The sequence below is a fragment of the Chiloscyllium punctatum genome, chromosome 42 (assembly GCF_047496795.1).
Source record: "Chiloscyllium punctatum isolate Juve2018m chromosome 42, sChiPun1.3, whole genome shotgun sequence".
Classification (NCBI taxonomy): domain Eukaryota; kingdom Metazoa; phylum Chordata; class Chondrichthyes; order Orectolobiformes; family Hemiscylliidae; genus Chiloscyllium; species Chiloscyllium punctatum.
In genome coordinates, this window is record NC_092780.1 from 11,117,666 (window position 1) to 11,138,163 (window position 20,498).

General features: G+C 41.3%; 1 protein-coding gene across 1 annotated transcript in view; it reads left to right on the plus strand.

The window, feature by feature from the left end:
* The window catches only part of LOC140465723 (gasdermin-A-like), a 30,002-nt gene extending 12,091 nt beyond the window's left edge, over window positions 1-17,911 (plus strand). The window contains exons 5-10 of the mRNA XM_072561382.1: window positions 3,212-3,320; window positions 5,737-5,772; window positions 10,360-10,496; window positions 11,249-11,447; window positions 13,079-13,152; window positions 17,234-17,911. Of these exons, the coding sequence (XP_072417483.1) occupies window positions 3,212-3,320; window positions 5,737-5,772; window positions 10,360-10,496; window positions 11,249-11,447; window positions 13,079-13,152; window positions 17,234-17,503 (825 nt within the window). The 3' untranslated portion in view covers window positions 17,504-17,911. The remainder of the gene's footprint in view (window positions 1-3,211; window positions 3,321-5,736; window positions 5,773-10,359; window positions 10,497-11,248; window positions 11,448-13,078; window positions 13,153-17,233) is intronic.
* Window positions 17,912-20,498: the final 2,587 nt, after the last annotated feature.

Here is a 20,498-nt window from a genome sequence, read left to right on the forward strand (position 1 = left end):
CACAGCAGGTCAGGCAGCACCTGAGGAGCAGGAGAATCGACGTTTCAGGCATAAGCTCTTCATCAAGAATCTGATCAGGAATCTAAAGGCTATTCGAGTACGGGGATAGGTCAGGGAAGTATTTAGCATATCTGACTAGGAAAAAGTGTGCTTCCCAATCCATTACCGTAATTAGAGACAGCAGCAGGGTCCTTACATATGATGCCAAAAGGATTAATGAGACTTTTCAGAGTTTTTACTCTGAATTGTATCGGTCTGCAGGTTGTGAGGACAGGTGAGCTAAAATGGAAGCCTTTTTTAAGAACCTGGACCTCCCAGAGGTAACCTTGGAACAGGCCTCTCTCCTTAATGCCCCCCTGACAATTTAGGAAATACAGGACGCAGCTAGGCAACTTCAGAGTGGGAAAGAGCCTGGCCCAGATAGTCTCCCAGGTGAGTTTTATAAGGAGTTTACAGAGATTCTGTCAGGGTCGATACTGGAAATGTACAATCGCTCCTATATGCATGAATGCTTATCACCATCTTTGAGAGAAGCTAATATTTCCCTCATTCTTAAGAAGGGGAATGTTCCTGAGGATTGTGCCTCATACATGCCCATCTCTCTATTAAATTCAGATTTTAAGATTCTATATAAGATTTTGGCATTGAGATTGGAGAAGGTGTTGCCCCATATTGTCAAAGTGGACCAGATAGATTTTATAAGGGGCTGTAGGTCTTCTAACAATATTAGAAGGTTGCTGAATATGATCAATTCAGGGGTTGGTGATTTCCTTAGATGCAGAGAAAGCCACATCTCTTTTATGTCTTAGAACAGTTTGGGTTGGGTGGGGCCTTTGCTAGGTGGGTGGAGGTTTATATCGTCACCCTCTGGCCGCAGTCTGGGAACTTTAGGATTGGCAGGGGTAGTCATCAAGGCTGCCTCCTTTCACCGGTGTTGTTTACGTTAGTGATAGAACCGCTGGCAGAGGCCATTCATCAGAACGTCCACAAAACCGCTCCGGAAGTGGGGTCAAGGGTACACAGGACTACACTGTATGCGGATGTTTACGCTCTATGTTTTTATCGGAACCGATTACCTCCATACCCCATCTGATGCAATGTATTAATTCATTTGGGGCTATTTCAGGATATAAGATTAACTTTGCAAAGTCGGAGGCTATGCCTTTAGAGGATCTTAAGGAAGTGTCAGAGGTTGAAGGTGGCCTTAGGTTCCACTTTGAGTGGTGATGGATGGGGTTCCGATACCTCTGTATTTTTGTTACCCCATGTTTGATTGGTTATTTCAGATTAACTTTGCTCACTTGCTCGACAATATTAGGTGGCATCTCCAGAGGCTCTTCCAATTTCATGGTTGGGCCAAACAGCCCTCATTAAGATGAATGGCCTTCCTCGTTTTCTTTATCCATGCGTATCCTCCCTATAATGTTTTCCAGGTCAACGTTACGGGTTGGTTCAGTTCTTTCATTTGGCATCGTGGGAGGCCGCTCATTAACCTTACTAAATTGTAGCTGCCTCAAGGATGGGGAGGAGTTGATTTCCCAGACATCAGGAGGTATCAGTTGAGTGCCCTGCCGTCCTTTGTGTGCGATTGGGCAGGTAACAATCCAGGCTCAATATGGCTGGATATCGAGGCCTCCCCAGCAAATTACCCCCTTATTAACCTGTTGATAGATCAGATGGGGACAGTTATTGACCACTGCCGGAATCCCATTGTTATTAGTATGGTCAAGGCATAGAGGGCAATGCGTCAGAGTGAGGGTTACTTATCCAAGACTTCTCCACTCACTCCCATAGATGGTATGCCGGGGTTCCGACCAGGGGTGATTGACTCAGAGTTCAAACTACGGGCAGCGAGAGGAGTTGCCAGTTTGGGAGACTTGTTTGAGGGGGAGGTCATGGTGTCTTTTGAGCACTTGAGCCACAAATTTGGGTTGGCCAGCAGAGACCTTTTCCGTTTTTTTCAGGTTAGGGATTTCACCCAGAAGAAGACTACGCTTCTCCCAGAAGAAGACTAAGCCTTATAAGCCCGATACAGAGAGGTTGTTGCTACATTCCACAAGCACCCTTTCAGTTAGTGCCCTCTATCACCTGTTGGGTGGCAGGGCCTGGCAGGATATTAACTGGTTATGTGGGGTCTGGGAGCAAGTGCTAGGAGTGAAGATCTCTTCTGAAATGTGGGAGGACATATGGGAGAATGTGTGAAAGATCTCAATCTGTAGAGGACATGTGCTATGCAGTTAAAAGTTCTGCACAAGGTTCATCTGGCACCAGACCATCTGGTGAAGTTTAAAAAACAGGCATCTTCAGTGTGCCCCAAATGTAAAATAAGTGTTGGTATTCTTACCCATTGCTTCCGGACATGTCACAAGCTCCGTCTTTATTGGACCGTTGTGGCGGGAGAGATAGAGAGGGTATTGAGGACCGAAGTTAAAAGTAGACCTGACATCTCTCCTCCTAGGTCGACTGAATTTATCATCTTCATGGCTCAGATGTAGGAACCCTACCACTGCATTACAAGAGCCCTCTTAAGATGGCAGTGGGATCAAGAAGCTATAAAGTAACACAACCTTAAAACTATCAATGTGTCAAACCTGATTGATGTCCCATTTGACATAACTTGCAAGAAATTGTGAGTACTTGTGGAAAGCTGGGTTAGAGAGAGCTTGGGCTATGAATGACAAGGAAAATTTACTCATCAGTTGTGCTAAACTGGCTGAAATTGAAGTTAACTAGAAAGAGGCTGACAATTTTCTGTTAACTTGTTCATTCCTGAGTGTCTGTAATTGGGTTTCTCGAAAGGAATGGCTTAAAATCTGTTAATTTTCGACCTAACAAAACTTTAACCATTGAGGTAAAAATTCTATCCTCTGTTCTTTGACGGTTTATGTCCATTATTATTATTTGTAAAAAGCAGTGCATCACTAAGATGACAGATTTTCTCTGATAGTTTTCCCAGTGATTGGTTCTGCCAGTTCTTTATCTGGCTGCTGTTCCTGCTGGAATGCTGCATTCCACACTGTAGCAACCATTCCCCTTGAAGTTTATTTCAGAAATCTCAGTTTCTCTAGCTTGCCAGGTAAATGAAGCCTCTTATTTCTGGTTACATTTCAGTAATTCTTTTCTAAACCCGATTGAATAATTTTGATTTTCCTGAGAACTCAGAATCATTGATTTGCAATATTAAGTATTATCATTTTCTTTCTTGGGCTAGGCTAAAGGAAGAGTTGATGTAGCTTTGAAGCAGAACTTATCGTTCCCTGCTGGAACTACCATTGCATTCAAAGTCTTAAAACTGTGGATAACAGAGGATGACACCCTGGGTATGTAAAATGCGAAAAAGGAAAATGGAAAGCTGACTGTAGACTTTTCTAATAGCAAATTGTTTTGTTAATGACTAATTAAACATTCTCCAGCCATTTGTCCCACCACGTTGGCTGTTTGCTCACTGAGCTGGTGGGTTTGCTTTCAGATGTTTCGTCACCATGCTAAGTAACATCATCAGTGAGCCTCCAGTGAAGTCTTGGTGTGCTGTCCAGCTTGCTATTTATGTGTCTTGGTTTGTTGTGGTGGGTGATATCATTTCCAATTCTGTTTCTGTGAGGTTGGTAAATGGTGTCCAAATCTATATGTTTGTTAATGGAGTTCCGGTTTGAATCTTAGGCTTTTAGGAATTCCTATTGTGTCTTTGTTTAGCCTGTCCCAGGATGGATGTATTGTCCCAGATGAACTGGTGTCCCTCTTCATTTGTGTGTATGGATACGAGTGATAGTTGGTCATGTCTTCTGGTGGCGAGTTGGTGCTCATGTATCCTGGTGGCTAGTTTCCTGCTGGTTTCTCCAATAAGGGGTGGCTCAGTGGTTAGCACTGCTGCCTCACAGTGTCAGGGACCCAGGTTCAATTCCCGCCTCGGGCAATTGTCTGTGTGGAGTTTGCGCATTTTTCCCCGTGTCTGTGTGGGTTTCCTCCGGGCGCTCCGGTTTCCTCTCACAGTCCAAAGGTGTGCAGGTTAGGTGAACTGGCCGTGCTAAATTGCCTGTAGTGTTAGGTGCATTAGTCAGGGGTGAATGTAGGGGAATGGGTCTGGGTGGGTTGCTCTTCGGAGGGTCGGTGTGGGCTTGTTGAGTCAAAGTTTCCACACTCTAGTGAATCTAATCTAATATGTTTGTTGCAGTCCTTAAAAGTAGACCTGACATCTCTCCTCCTAGCTCGACTGAATTTATCATCTTCATGGCTCAGATGTAGGAACCCAACCACTGCATTACAAGAGCCCTCTTAAGATGTTGCGTTTGGTCTGTTGGCTGTGGGTATGGGAGTCCTTTAAATTCATTAATTAGTTGTTTTAGTGTGGCAGTAGGTTTGTGGGCTAGCATGATTCCTAGGGGCTGGAGTTGTCTGGTGGTCATCTCTGAAATGTCTTTGATGTATGGTAGAGTGACTAGAGTCTCTGTGCACGTTGTGTCTTCCTGTTTTGGTCCATTGTGCAGGAATCGGCAGATAGCGCTTAGCAGGTAACAGTTGTTCCTGAATACTTCATGCAGGTGTTTCTTCTAGGCCTCTCGCAATTCTAGAGTGCTTTAGTGTGTTGTGGCTTGTTTAAATAGTGTCCTGATGCAGCTCCACTTGTGGGTGTTGGAATGGTTGCATCTGCATTTGAGTATCTGATCTGTGTATGTCTGGCTTTCCTGTAAATGCTGTTCTGCAGTTCTCCATTTTCGTTCTACCATGATGTGCTAGAAGGGGTGTTGGTTATTGTTCTGTTCCTTTTTGGTGAATTTTGTATCAGTGAGGATGTTGTTTATGTGTTTGTGGGTTTCTTCTAGTTTGACGCATTTTGTGATGACAAAGGTGTCATCCACATGGCGGACCCAAAACTTGGGCTGCATTGTGGGAACTGCTTCTGCTATATGTCCTGATATTGGTGATCACATGAGCACCACCTAGCTTTTCTAAAATTGATTCTCTCTCCCGCACTACATTTGGTGTTTGTCACTCATTTAAAGTAAGTTTTCTAACAGCTCCAGTAAGACAACGTTGAGATGATTTTTGGATCAATTCAGCCAAGCCAAGGAAATTGGGTATTCGTGCACCTCTTAATTCTACTAAAGTTAATTTCCTATTGACAAGCCAAGTAAAAGGTGATGTGGAATACCCTCCATTTGCTTGAATTGATACATCTCCAATGTTCCACACGAGTTTCAACACCCTCCAGTGGGATGCTGTCCATTTGACTGGGGTCTCGTCCATCACCTCATACATCTACCTCTTCCACCAATGGTGGACCCTGGCTTCTGTATACACTATCTGCAACTCATCCTGGTTTCATCAGCAACAACTCTTAACACTGCATCTTCTGCCAAGGACAAGGACAGCAGGAAAGAACATCACCTCCAAGTCACAGATTGTCTCAATTTGGATATATTCCAGCTGTCCTGCAATTTCTTATCTACCTTCATTGTGGAAGCACTTTCCACACAATGAAATGAAATATTTCAACAAGAAAACTCACCACTGATTTCTTAGGGTGTCTTGGGATGGGCAATAACTGCTAGGCTTACCAATAATAATGCTAAACAACCTGAGAATTACTTTTTAAATAAAATCAAGAAAAGATGGAGAACTAAAAAAGGCAGAATAATTGGCAATGATGCCCATGTTCTGCCAATCCTTCTGTAGATGATTAGTTACCAAAGTAACAAGTTCTTAAAATCTGAAACTTCTATTTCTTTGTTCTTTCAGATATATTTTGGGATCAGTTGCAGGCTTCCAGTTGTGGTAAATTTGTTTTCTATTTCTTAATGCTTCAGTTTTGTTATTGTAAATATGTCACATATCCAAACAATATCTTGATCTCAAGGAAGTGTTTGATAACAAATGAAAAAGATAATGGCCAGTGAAGGTACTGTAGTATCGACCGACTTCTCTGAACTTGCAGTGCAAGAACATCTTCATATTCACTTTATCAGAACGTAGCATTTTCAATCAAAAATATTAGCAATGTTATATAACTGGTTCACAATGTGGTTCAATGCCAGAGGTATTTATTTCAACACAAGAGTCCAAACAAGTAAGGGCATGGTTGGGAACATGGGATGGGGATATCATAGCAATTACAGAGGCATGGCTCAGGGATGAACAGGGGACAGATGCTTTCGGAGGATAGAAAAGGGGACAAGAGAGGAGGGGGAATTTGATTAGGGATAACATTATGGTTGCACTTAGGGAGGATATTCCTGGAAATATATCCAGGGATGTATTTGGATGGGACTGAGAAATAAGAAAGGGATGATCACTTTCTTGGGATTGTACAATACACCACTCCAGTAGCCAGCAGGAAATTGAGAAACAAATTTGTCAGGAGATCTCAGTTATCTGTAAGAATAATAGGGTGGTTATGATAGGGAATTTTAAGTTTCCAAACAAAGACTGGGACTGCCATAGTGTTAAGGTAAGCACAAACTTTCAAAAGTTGTTTAGGGCATGGATGTTCGCAGGTAAATGGATAGCTGTAAAATGGAAAGCCTTCAGGAATGAGATAACAAGAGTCCAGGGAGAGTATGTTCCTGTTAGGATGAAAGGCATAGGGAATGCTGGATGCCTAGTCAAATTGAGAGTTTGGTTAATGTTAAGAAGGAAATATATGTTAGCTATAGATAGCAGAGATTGAGTGAATCCCTTGAAGAGTATAAAGGCAGAAGGAGTTAAGCAGGAAATCAGGAGGGCAAAAAGTGGACATGAGATAGCTTTAGCAATTAGGGTTAAGGAGAATCTATAGGGATTCTACAAATACATTCAGGATTAAAGGGTAAGTAGGGAGAGAATAGGGCCCCTAAAAGATCAGTAAGGCCCCCTATGTGTGGTAAATGAGGATTTGCATCAGTGTTCACTGTGGAGAAGGATATGAAAGATAGAGAGTGTAGAGAAATAAATAGTGACATCTTGAAACATATCCATATTACAGAGGAAGAGGTGCTGGACACCTCAAAATGCACAAGGACACATAAATCCCCAGGACCTGATCAGGTGTAATCTAGAACTTTGTGGGAAGCTAGGGAAGTGATTGCTGGGCCCTTTGCTGAGGTATTTGTATCGTCAACACCCACAGGTGAGGTGCTGGAAGGTTGAAGCTTGGCTAACATGATGCCACTTTTTAAGAGCGGTGGTAAGGAAAAGCCGGGGAACTATAGACCAGTGAGTCTGATATCAGTCGTGGGCAAATTGTTGAAGGGAATCCTGAGGGACAGGATTCACATGTATTTGGAAAATCAAGGACTGATTAGAGATAGTCAGCATGGCTTTGTGCATGGAAAATCATGTCTAACTGACTTGATTGAGTTTTCTGAAGAGGTAACACAGAAGATTGATGAGGTCAGAACAGTGGATGTGATCTATATGGACTTCAGTAAAACATTTGACAAGGTTCTTCATGGTAAACTTGGTTAGCAAGGTAAGATCACATGAAATAGAGGGAGTACTAGCTATTTGGATACATAACTGGCTGGAAGGTAGAAGACTGAGGGTGGTGGTGGAGGGTTGCTTTTCAGACTGGAGGTCTGTTACCAGTGGTGTGTCACACAGATGGGTGCTGGGTCCACTGCTTTTTGTAATTTATATAAATGATTTGGATGTGAACATAGGAGGTATGGTGAGTAAGTTTTCAGATAACACCAAAATTGGAGGTGTAATGGATAGCGAAGAAGATTACCTCCATATACAATGGGATCTTAATCAGATGGGCTAGTGGGCCAAAGGTTGGCAGATTGAGTTTAATTTAGATAAATGTGAGGTGCTGCATTTTGGAAAGGCAAATCAGGGCAGGATTTATACACTTAATGGTAAGGTCCTGGGGAGTGTTGTTGAACAAAAAAACCTTGGGGTGCAGATTCGTAGTTCCTTGAAAGAGTACTTTCAGATAGATAGGATAGTGAAGAAGGCGTTTGGTATGCTTGCCTTTATTAGTCAATATATTGAGGATAGGAGTTGGAGGTCATGTTGCACCTGTACAGGACATTGGTTTGGCCACTATTTGAATATGGTGTGCAATTCTGGTCTCCCTGCTATAGGAAGGATACTATGAAACTTGAAAGCATTCAGAAAAGATTTACAAGGATATTGCCAGGGTTTAAAGTGTTTAAAGTGAGGCACAGGTTTAAAGTGAGAGGGGGAAAAAATTAAAAGAGACCTAAGGGCATCTTTTTCACACAGAGGATGGCACATAACTACAAACAGCTGCCAGAGGGAGTGGTGGAGGCTGGTACAATTACAACATTTAAAAAGCATCTGGATGGGTATATGAATAGGAAGAGTTTAGAGGGGTATGGACAAAATGCTGGCAATTTTTTGATTCATTTATGAATTTAAGATATCTGGACAGCATGAACAAGTTGGACCGAAGGGTCTGTTTCTGTACATCTATGACTCCATAACCCTATAATGCAATAGAAATGCTATGTCCAAAGCACACTGGGATGGAATTGCAATTGCTTCTATGGACTCACACTGAAAGTTCAAGAGATTCCCCCTCTCCCACCATGTAGATTCTTGTTTGTTGATCACATTTCAAGGATCACACTTCCAAACAATTCTCAGAAAGTTGCTCTGAAATCAACATGCTCCAATGTAATGTGAACACTTTTGTTCAGATAAATGATATGGGTAACCATTCGATATTTTAGATGAATCATAATCAAGGAAACATCCATCCAGGAGCAAAGCGTTACCCGTTATGTCAAGTCTTTGCTCTTTCAATCATGTTATTTGTTATTAAAAATCTCAGTCCATTAAAAATCTCAGGACTGGAGGCTAGCAAACGTGGTTCCCTTGTTCAAGAAGGGGAGTAGGGATAATCCTAGTAACTATAGGCCAGTGAGTCTCACTTCTGTTGTGGGCAAAGTCTTAGAGAGAATTGTAAGGGATAGGATTTATGCACATCTGGATAAGAATGATGTGATCAAGGATAGTCAGCATGGTTTTGTGAAGGGCAGGTCGTGCCTCACAAACCTTATTGAATTCTTTGAGAAGGTGACTAAGGAGGTAGATGAGGGGAAAGCGGTAGATGTGGTATATATGGATTTTAGTAAGGCGTTTGATAAGGTCCCCCATGGTAGGCTACTGCAGAAAATACAGAGATATGGCATTGAGGGAGAGTTGGAGGTTTGGATTAGGAATTGGCTCTCTGGAAGAAGACAGAGGGTAGTAGTTGATGGCAAAGGTTCATCTTGGAGTGCCGTCACTAGCGGTGTTCCGCAAGGATCTGTTTTGGGACCATTGCTGTTTGTCATTTTTATAAATGACCTGGAGGAAGGGTTAGAAGGTTGGGTGAGCAAGTTTGCGGATGATACGAAAGTCGGAGGAGTTGTAGACAGTGAGGAAGGATATGGCAGGTTACAGCGGGATATAGAGAAGCTGCAGAGCTGGGCAGAAAGGTGGCAAATGGAGTTCAATGTAGCTAAGTGTGAAGTGATTCACTTTGGTAAGAGTAATAAAAAGATGGATTACTGTGCTAATGGTAGACTACTTGGTAGTGTGGAAGAGCAGAGGGATCTTGGTGTCCATGTACACAGATCTCTGAAAGTTGCCACCCAGGTAAATAGTGCAGTGAAGAAGGCATATGGCGTACTGGCTTTTATTGGTAGAGGAATTGAGTTCCGGAGTCCTGAGGTCATGCTGCAGTTGTATAAGACTCTGGTGCGGCCGCATCTGGAATATTGTGTGCAGTTTTGGTCGCCATACTATAGGAAGGATGTGGAGGCACTGGAACGGGTGCAGAGGAAGTTTACCAGGATGTTGCCTGGTATGGTAGGAAAATCCTATGAGGAAAGGCTGAGGCACTTGGGGTTGTTTTCATTGGAGAAAAGAAGGTTTAGGGGTGATTTGATAGAGGTGTACAAGATGATTAGGGGGTTAGATAGGGTTGACAGTGAGAACCTTTTTCCACGTATGGAGTCAGCTATTACAAGGGGGCATAGCTTTAAATTAAGGGGGGGTAGATATAGGACTGATGTTAGGGGTAGGTTCTTCACTCAGCGAGTCGTAAGTTCATGGAATGCCCTGCCAGTAGCAGTAGTGGACTCTCCCTCTTTATGGGTATTTAAGCGGGCATTGGATAGGTATATGGAGGATAGTGGGTTAGTGTAGGTTAGGTGGGCTTTGATCGGCGCAACATCGAGGGCTGAAGGGCCTGTACTGCGCTGTATTCTTCTATGTTCTATGTTCTATGTTCTATTATTTATACTAACTGTTCAACCAAAAATCGCCTTTTCCCTTTGGGTAAAAAGGACAGGATCTCACTAGATTCTTATTCAGAATTTCATTAACAATTTGTCTTTTGAAATCTCAATTGTAATTTCTTTTCCCTTTTAGCAGCCTCGTGTTACCAGAAACCTGAGCTTCCCCTCACAGAACTGACCAAACTGTCAAAGGACGTGAGCCAACTATTCCTGAACACATTCCTTCAGCTTCTTGGCAACAACGATAACCTTCCTGTTCTTGAGACAATGGTTCGTACCTTCTCAATTGTAAATTTACTGATGGTGCTAGCAAACCACATTTCTGTGGGTTATCACTTCCCTTCTTTAGGTTGATCATGACAAGAGATTCGTTGTGGTAAATTGTGATCACCCAGTTTAGACAATTACACTCCATTTATTCAAAACTTACACCATTCACTCCTCATACCCAATTCTGGCCAAGACCTGAATTCTATTCCCAGGATCTCAGTTTCTGTCTGTGCCAGTGTTGATGAGCTGTGTACCTGCTAGTTACAGGTTCACTACTGTGTACATTTAATACCTAATAGAGTAATGCTTCCTCCACTCTATCCTCAGTTTTGTGTTTCAACCACAGTTTTGGAAGATTCTCCTATTGTCCCTACAAGATTTTCCATTCTCATCTATCACTCGGAACATTCTCAGGGCTCATTGCCTGAGATTAATGACAAATTCTGATCAATTCCAGCATGTGGGATTTATGTCAGTTGCCACTGTCAAATTAATTTTACACAGATACCTTTAACATTCTGACAAAGGAGGTAATTGTTCATTAGGGATGACAGCAGGAGGACTAAATTACAATAGTTCATCAAAACTGGGGAAGCTTGATTCTGCATCAGTCAAGATAGTATCTCATTAGAGAATGCAGGATGCCAGCATTTCAAGTCTGAATTTGAAAAGCATACCAATTCCTGACATACCGTCCCTTGTCACTGTGTACTATTTCTGATGTTACCTCGTCCATGTCTCAACATTTTCAGCTTGACCAGATATGTGAAGGTTTCCAGCCCGACCTCCAAGTCCTGGGGCTGATGGAAGACGAGAATAGAGCCTGTGTGGAGAAACTGTTGGATCTGTTGGGAATTCGGAAGGTTGATCCACCGGGACAGCCCCTCAGCTTGACACCCCATCAGAATGAAGTCATAAAGACTGTAAACATTTTCATTCAGTCACTCAATGGTATATTGCTTTGACATGTACTGCCTTATCTATTCAGCTGTCTCGGTCCTCTGGCATTCTCTCTCCAGACCTCTGCTCCTTCCTCTCTTTCTTTTAGACTTTGCTAGGAACTACCACTTTGACCAACTTTAGATGATCTCTCCCTCTTCTAATGTACATTATATAAATACACATTGTATTCACTAATCCTAACTAGCTGATAGTAACCATTTCATCTCTGGGCCATTCATCATTGTGATTGGAAATATATTACTCATTCCTTCACTGTCGCTGGGTCAAAATCATGGAGTTCCCTCCCTAAGGACATTGTGGGTCAACCTATAGCCAATGGACTGCAGCAAGTCAAGAAGGCAGCTCACCACAACCTTTTGAAGGGCTGATAAGGATGGACAATAAATTCTGGTTCAGCCAGAAACAGCCACGTTTCATGAATGACTAAAAGAAAAATTATTTGACCCAGTTGAGGGATTGTTAATGCTTCTGGACAATACTGCAATCTGTGCCATAACCTAACATTTCAAGCTAACCAGCATATATCATGAGTATTTAAATGGAGACTTGTAATTAAGTTCTCTTGTTGAAAGCTGAGAGGGATAGTGTTTGAATTCAATGTCAACCATTGACCATGTTGGTAATTCAGGGGAAGTAGAAGCATACAGACAGACTGCAGAATTCTGGTGTGAACATCAGTATGTTGATTTCTGTTTAAGAATCTATTCTCACTGGCCTAGTTGTTATTATTGAATGAATGATGCCATTATAACCTGGTTACAGCATTAAATATGTATGGACTCTCATTGTGCATTAATACTTTGCTTTGGCATGAAAGCATTGTTAGTTTGTACTGACAGTCTCAGACTGTCCCGTTTGACCTGTCTCTGGAGTGAACTGAGACAAGATGTGATGCAGGACGATGACTAACAATGATCAATTTGAAATGTCATGGAGCCTAAATCCAGGACATATCAAATCTGGTTTAACCTTAAGAATCCTAATAAACAGGAATTGAAGTAGGCCGTTCGGCCCCTCCACCCTGTCCCACCATTCAGTAGGATCATGGCTAAATTCTTCACATTTTCTTTCTTACTCTTTCCCCATAACCCTTGATTCCCCTCCTGATCAGGAATAGAAAATGGTTCAGAATATGCTGAACATTTTCTAATTATCTGGCCCCATTTTAAATAAGCAGAGAGCAGTAATCTTACCCCAACTTGATCCCTAAACTTTTAAATGCTTAATCATAGAAACAGAAAGAGAGACACATACATATATCCACATTTATGTGAAATTCTTCCTGAAATAGGACATTTAGCCAATTATACAGGAGCCTAGCAATGATATCAGTTAGCTAGCACACACAAAATGCAGCGACTACTATCAAACTGACCTTGAATGATACACAAACTCCCGCTCAGCTCTATGAAAACAAATAGGATTAAAACAGCATAAACTAACTGCAACTTAACCTCAAGTAAAACTCTTCCGCCTTTTCTATGGCTTGTGCTAATTTGCTGTTCATCCATCAATTCTCTGAAGTACTTTTGATCAATTTACTTTATTAAAGATCTTCAATGTGCAATGCAATGGATCCATCAGAGTAAGGTGCGCTGAATTATTCTGTTTCCTTTCAGAACTGAATCTTGACATTTTTACCCTACTGGCTACTAGTGTTGAGATGAAGATTATATCCAGACAACTAAAGACGGTAAGAAATACACTTTATTGTTTTGTCATCTCAGGTGAATTTGCGAGGAGGGAGCAGAGAAACACATACAAATTTAATTTCTGTTGGGTTGCCAGAGTCAGAAAGGTTTTGGGCACCCAAACATCAGGGATGGGGTTAATTACAAGGTCAAAAAGGAGTTTAGCGAAAAAGACACTTGCGGAACAAAGACAGATATTTAAGTTAAATACATCACACAATACCAGGTTATAGTCCAACAGGTTTATTTCAAAGTACTAACTTTGGGAGTGCTGCTCATTCATCAGGTAGCTGTGGAGCAGGGTCATCAGGCACAGAATTTAGAGCAAAAGATCACAGATATTTAAGAAAATTGTTTGTGACTCAGAGCAAAGAGATACCTTTCATGTGTGTGAAAGAGGGATTCTTGGAAGGGGAAATCAACCATGGTTAGCCTCGAAGGTTAAGGATAGAACCAAACTGAAAGAAAATGCTTATCGCCTGATGAACATTAGTGGAAAACTAAACAATTGGGAAACTTCAAAGCCAACAGAATATGACAAACCAAAACTTATAGGAGAAAAATAAAGTATGAGGGCAAACTAACAAGTAATAGAGAATCAGACAGTAAGAGCTTCTTGAAATCTGAAAAAAGGAGAAGTGGAGTCAGAGTGAACATAGGCCCCTTAGAGAGCGAATGGGGAAATAATAATGAGGAGGTAAGAAATGGCAGAGGAGTTGATAACTGCTCTATGTCAGTCTACATGGTAGACAACCTTAATAGCATTCCAAAGATAATAAATAATCAAAATTCCAAGGTGGATGGAAATAAACAATAATGAGAGAAACCTTTGGGAATAAACACCATTTTGTCCCCTCAACTTGATTGGACTCATTCTAGACTTTTAAAGGAAATAACTGCATAGATAGTGGATGCCAAGAAGGATTCCAAGAATCCTTCAGTTCAGGAAAAGTCCCAGATGATTGGAAAACTGGCAACGTAACACTTATTAAAAAAAGGGAGACAAAAAGCAGGTCACTAAAAGTGAGGAAATTTAACATCTGTCATTAGGAAATATTAGAGTACATTACAAAGAATGTAGTAAATGTGTTAGAGTCACTATGGATTCATGAAGGGCAAATTATGCCTGAAGGTCATAAGAAGAGATAACAGCAGGGTAGATAAAAGGAAACCAGTAGGTATAATATACTTGAAATTCCATAAGGTGTTCAATAAGGTACCAGTCATAAAGCTATTTAAGAAGATAAGAGCCCATGGTGTTAGGAGTAGTATATTAGCATGGCTAGAGAATTGGCTAACCAGTAGAAGACAGAGAGTTGGAGTAAAGGAAGCATTTTCAGAATAGCAATCTGTAACTAGTGGAGTGTCACTGGGATCCAGTGGTGGGCCACAATATTTACAATATATATTAATGACTTGGATGAGGAAAGTGAATATATTATAGCCAAGATTGAAGATGAGTCAAAAGTAGGTGGTAAGGCAAGTTGTGAGGATGGCACAGGAGTCTACAGAGGGATAGAGACAGATTGTGAGTGCGAAAGGACTTGGCACAGAAATATTCACCATGCTGTGCTATCCATTCCTTGTCCTTAGAGTCATACAGACCCTTTAGTCCAACCTGTCCATGCTGACCAGATAGCCTAAAGTAATCTTGCCCCAATTACCAGCAATTGGCCCATATCCCTCTCAACCCTTCCTATTCATTTACCCATCCAGATACCTTTCCAAATCTGTTATGTAGATGACAGAAAAACTGTGGACCCAGCTCCAATCTCCATAATACACTGCTGGTCACAGACCTCTAGTCCAAAAGCAACCCTTTACCATCATCCTCTGCCTTCTACCATCAGGCCAATTTTAAATCCAAATGGATAGTTTCATAGTAATAGAAGCAGGATTAGGCCATTTGGCCCGTTGAGCCTGCTCCGCTATTCATTAAGATTATGCTGATCTATCCATCATCTCAGCTCCTCCTACCTGCATTATCCCTATAACTCTTTATTCCCCTACCATGCAAAAATTCATCCAACTGTGTCTTGAATATATTTAATGAAGCTGCCTCTATTGCCTCCTTGGGCGGAGAATTCCATAGATTCACTACTTTCTGGGAAAAGCCGTTCCTCCTCAACTCTGTTCTAAATCTGCTTGCCCTAATCTTGAGGCTATATCCCCTAGCAAAAGTCTCGCCCACCAGCAGTAACAACTTGCCTGCCTCTACCTTATCTATCCCTTTCATAATTTTATATGTTTCTATAAGATCCCCTCTCATTCTTTTAAATTCTGGTGAGTACAGTCTCTGTATTCCATGTGATCAGATCTTGCTAATCAGTCTACCATGTGGAACTTTGCCAAACGCCTTACTGAAATCCATGTAGTCAACGTCCACAATTATGCCTTCATGAATCCTCTTTGTCATTTCTTCAAAAAGTTCAAACTAGTAAAACACGACTTCCCACGCACGACTTCCCATGTTGACTATCCCTAATCAGTCCTTGTCCTTCCATGTACATGTAAATCCTGCGCCTCAGAATCCCCTCTAACAACTTGCCCACCACTGATGTCAGGCTCACTGCTCTATAGATCCCTGGATTTTTCTTACCATCTTTCTTAAATAGTGCACCACATTAGCCAACCTCTCGTTTTCGGGTACCCCACCCATGGCTATTGATGGTACGATTATTTCAGCATGTGGCCTTGCAACCACTTCCCTAGCTTTCTACGAAGTTTGAGGGTATACCTGATCAGGTGCTGGAGATCCATCCACCTTTATGCATTTTAAGGATTCCTCTGTAATATTGGCACTTTTCAAGACATCATTATTTATTTCCCCATGTTCTCTATCTTCCATATCCTTCTCCACAGTAAACACTGAGGCACAATGCTTGTTTAGTATTTCCTCCGTCTCCTGCGGTTCCACACATAACCGGCCTTGCTAATCTTTAAGGGGCCCTAATCTCTCCCCAGTTACTGTTTTGTCCTTAATGTATTTGTAGAATGCCTTTGGATTCTCCTTTACCCTATTTTCCAAAGCTACCTCATGTCTCCTATTTGCCCTCCTGATTTCCCTCTTAAGTATACTCCTACTGCCCTTATATTCCTCGAAGGATTCATTCAATCCCTGCTGTCTATACCTGACATACGCTTCCTTCTTTTTCTTGACCAGAACCTCAACTTGTCATTTCATCCAGCATTCCTACCAGCCTTGCGCTTCACCCTAACAGGAACACACAATCTCTGGAGTTTCATCTTTGAAGGTTTCCTACTTTCAAGCCATCACTTTACCTGCGAATATCCACCCCAATCAACTTTTGGAAGTTAAATAGAATAAATTGGCACCCCTACAGTGTGGGAACAGGTCAATTGGCCCAACAAGTCCACACAAAGTCTCTGAAGAGCATCCCACCCAGACTCATCCCCTCACCCTATCCGTGTAACCCCTGTTTTTCCAATGGCTCATTTACATAACCCAGCTTTGGAATGTAGGAGTAAACCAGAACATCCAGAGAATGCAAACTCTACAAAGACAATCACCCAAGTGTGGAACTGAACCCTAGTCCCTAGCACTGTGAGGCAGCAGTGCTAACCTCTGAGTCATTGTGATGTCCCAAGTATTGTCAAAATTGGCCTTACTCCAATTCAGAACACTGAATTTTAGATCAGATCTAAACTTTTCCATAGCTATTTAAAAACTAATAGAGCTAAGTTCACTGGCCCCAAAGTGCTTCCGCACTGACACCTCAGTTACTTGCCCTGACTTATTTCCCAAGAGTAGGTTAAGGTTTGCACCTTCTCTGGTAGGTGTATCCACATACTGAATATGAACATTTTCTTGTACATACTTAACAAATTCCTCTCCATCTGATCCCTTAACACTATGGCAATCCTACTCTATGTTTGGAAAGTTAAAATCCCCTACCATAACCACACTGTTATTCTTACAGATAAGTAATTGCTCTGCACTTTATGCAGTGTACGACTGATTTGATCAGCACAAAATACTGTGACTTTTTTTTTACAGTTTGAAGACAGAATAAAAGAAGGCAGAAGACTAACTAAAATATTTTGTGTTAATTTGTTTTTCAGTTGGAAAAGATTGAAGAAAGATTTTTCATTTGTTTTGCACCTGAAATGCAAATTGATCCAGCTGAGGAGACTCTCGAGACTCTGGCCCTTCAGTTCACAGAGAGCGAGTTTGAAATAACTCAGGGGATCCTGGAAGAATTCGGATTTCACCTGAAGAGAGAAGACACTTCAATCTCATTTGAAATGCATCACATGAATAAAAATATGTTCTGTTCCATCTTTGCTGCTCTGAGTGTTCTCAAAGCTTTAGATGACCAAGTAAAGATGTAATGATTTACATTGGTCAGCTATATTCCTTGATGATTTACCCCCTTCTCCTTCCAGTTAGCTCCCTGCTAACCCAAGGCTGCACCCTGCCTCTATCCTTGAATAAAGATAAAATACTGCACGTGCTGAAATCAAAACACAACACATCATCAGTTGAGAGAGAAACAGTGTTAACGTTTCAAGTCCAGTGTGACTCTTCTTCAGAACATTCTCTTTTTTGTCTCTTTGGGAATTTGAAACATCATTATTGGTTGCAAAAGAAGCTTTTCATGTTTTGCGCTTGCTTATATTAGTGAAGAACTGTAAAGTACGTATTCCAGTCAGCACTCTGCGAGGGAAGCTGGATATGGTACTGCATCTTGTTGTACCACCTGAAATCTGTTTTAATAAAGTCTGGTGGAAAATTAATAATTTGTATTTACATTATGCGTTTGACAACGTTCGGACATTTCAAAGATCTGTGCAACTAATTAAATACTTGTGCATTGTCATCACCACTGTAATGTGGAGACATGGCTTCTCAGACAGCCAACTCGCACAAACAGTACATGATAATGACCAGACGGTGTGTCTTCTCATTGAGGAATAAATATTGGCCAATATTTGCTTCATGGCCTAATGGGAAGGTGCGCATAGCAACAAGAACTTGCCTTTATAACAACAACATTACATTCCAAGGCATTTTGCAAAACTATCATTCAAGCAAACACTAAGATGGATCATGTGGTAGGTTTAAAGAGGACCTTAAACAAGGAGAATTTAAGGCTAATTAAGGAACTGAATACCAGAGACTGTGGCCCAAGAAAATTATAGATGTAGATAACAACTGTAGGTTGAAGGAAGCAAAGGAGGAACAAGAGCCCAGAGCTGGAGTAGTACAAAGTTCTGAAAGATTTTAAAAACTCACAGAGATAGCAAAGAATGAGACCAAACAGTGATTTGAACAAAGGATCGAGAACTCTTGAATGGCCTCTGCTAATGTCCTGGCCACTTTGTTGGTTTCCTTGATAAATAGTATTTAACATGTGCATTCCTTAGCAGCTCAATCCTGTCCTGAATTTGAATTTCTTACTGGAGGCTTTTTAGCTTTCAAGATGATAGCAGAGTAAGAAGTTCCAGTCAGAGCTCCTCTGCCCATCAGTTCCTTTTCTTTCTCCTCTTTATTGTACTTTTTCTTCCCCTCCTCAACTTTTAACCACCCTGACCTGAAGAATTGAGTCGAGGGATACAAATCCCGGAGCAGGGAACAGAGCGAGTGTGGGCCAAGTCCCGGAGCGGGGAGCAGAGCGAGTCCTGGACAGAGGCCAGCCCTTGGAGGCAGCGTGCACCCATGTGAAAGCCAGTGAGTACAGACTCATGTTGGAAAGGACTAGGACTTAAGTACTTTGTAGTGAATTTTTAAACTCTATTCCCATGCTAACCAATTTTTTAAACTCTGTAACAATGTTTAAAGTAAGTCTACCTAGGTATAGTATCAAGGTAAAGTATCTGGGTACTCTGTAGCTCCCCTGGCCCGAAGAGGCGACATTCCACACTTTTCAATGCACTCAAACGAATGCCTGTGACAATAAAGGCTATTCTAATCTATTCTATTCTAAAGTGTCTGTAAAGTTCTTTGCTCATTTTACTTATGATTTTTGATGATTTAAGTCTGAACTTTGCATTTCAATTTGTTAAATTTCATCCTTTCATGCATACTTTGTTACTCTGTTTTGTCAGCATCTTTGTCATTGACAGTTTGATTTCTTGTAGTATTTGCTTTACCTTATTCAAGGTATTTCATTAGTATCATTCGTAGATAGTTTGCTCTTTTTTAAAGCAGAATAATTTATGCTGAACTGTACCTTTGCAAATAACTCATACTGCTGTCCAATCTTTTTATCAATTTCTTTTTCCTAATCTATCTGCCTTTCTTAGTTTGATGTTCAACTCCTGAATTTTTTTTTCCAGCCCCATTACATTTGGAATTTGTCTCACTTATACCCTTTACAAATTTTATGTGAAACTTTGTTATCTTATCACCTCTAATTCCTCATACTTACTTTAATTACCTGCCCTGGAGATTATTTTTCCTTTGTGTTTACCATGGAAAAAGACATGAAGACTTCGCAACTCAGTGAAGTTAGTGGTGACATCTTGGGGACAGTCAACTTGGGGAAGTGGTGTTGAATGTATTAAAATGTATGAAGGTGGATAAATCTCATGGTCCTGACCAGATATATCCAAGAACTCTGCAAGAGGCGAGAGAAGAAATTGCAGGAGTCCTGGCAGATATGTTTGCATAAACATTAGACAGGGATGAGGTCCTAGAAGACTAGAGAGTAGTAAATGTTGTGCCATTATTCAAGAAAGGCTGCAAAGAAAAACCTGGGAACTATAGACCAGTAAATCTAACATTTGTGGTTGGTAAGTTACTTGAGAAGATTCTGAGGAATAAGATATACATGTATTTGGAAAGACAGGGTTTGATTAGGAGTAGTCAGCATGACTGTGTATGGGAGATCATGTTTCACAAATTTGTTAGAATTTAATGATGAAGTGACCGGAAAGGTTGATGAGAGCAGGGTGGTGGATGTAGTCTATATTGATTTAAGTAAGACCTTTTGTAAGGTTCCAAATGGTAGGCTGCTTTAGAAGGTTCGATCGCATGGAATCCAGGGGGAGCTGACAAATTGGATACACAATTGGCTTGATGGTAGAAAGCAGAGGGTGATAGTGGAAGAATGCTTGTCAGACTGAAGGCCTGTATCTCAGGAGTTGGCACTGGGCCCTTTGCTGTTTGTTATCTTTATTAATGATTTGGATTGGAATGTACAAGGCATGATTAGTATTATGCACGTGACACTAAAATAGACAGTATCATGGACAGTGAGGAAGGTTATCAGAAGTTGCAGCAGGACCTTGATCAGCTGGGGAAGTGGGCTGAGAAATGGCAAATGGAACTTAATATAGATAAGTGTGAGGTCTTGCATTTTGGAAAGTAGGAGGAGTTTTAGGT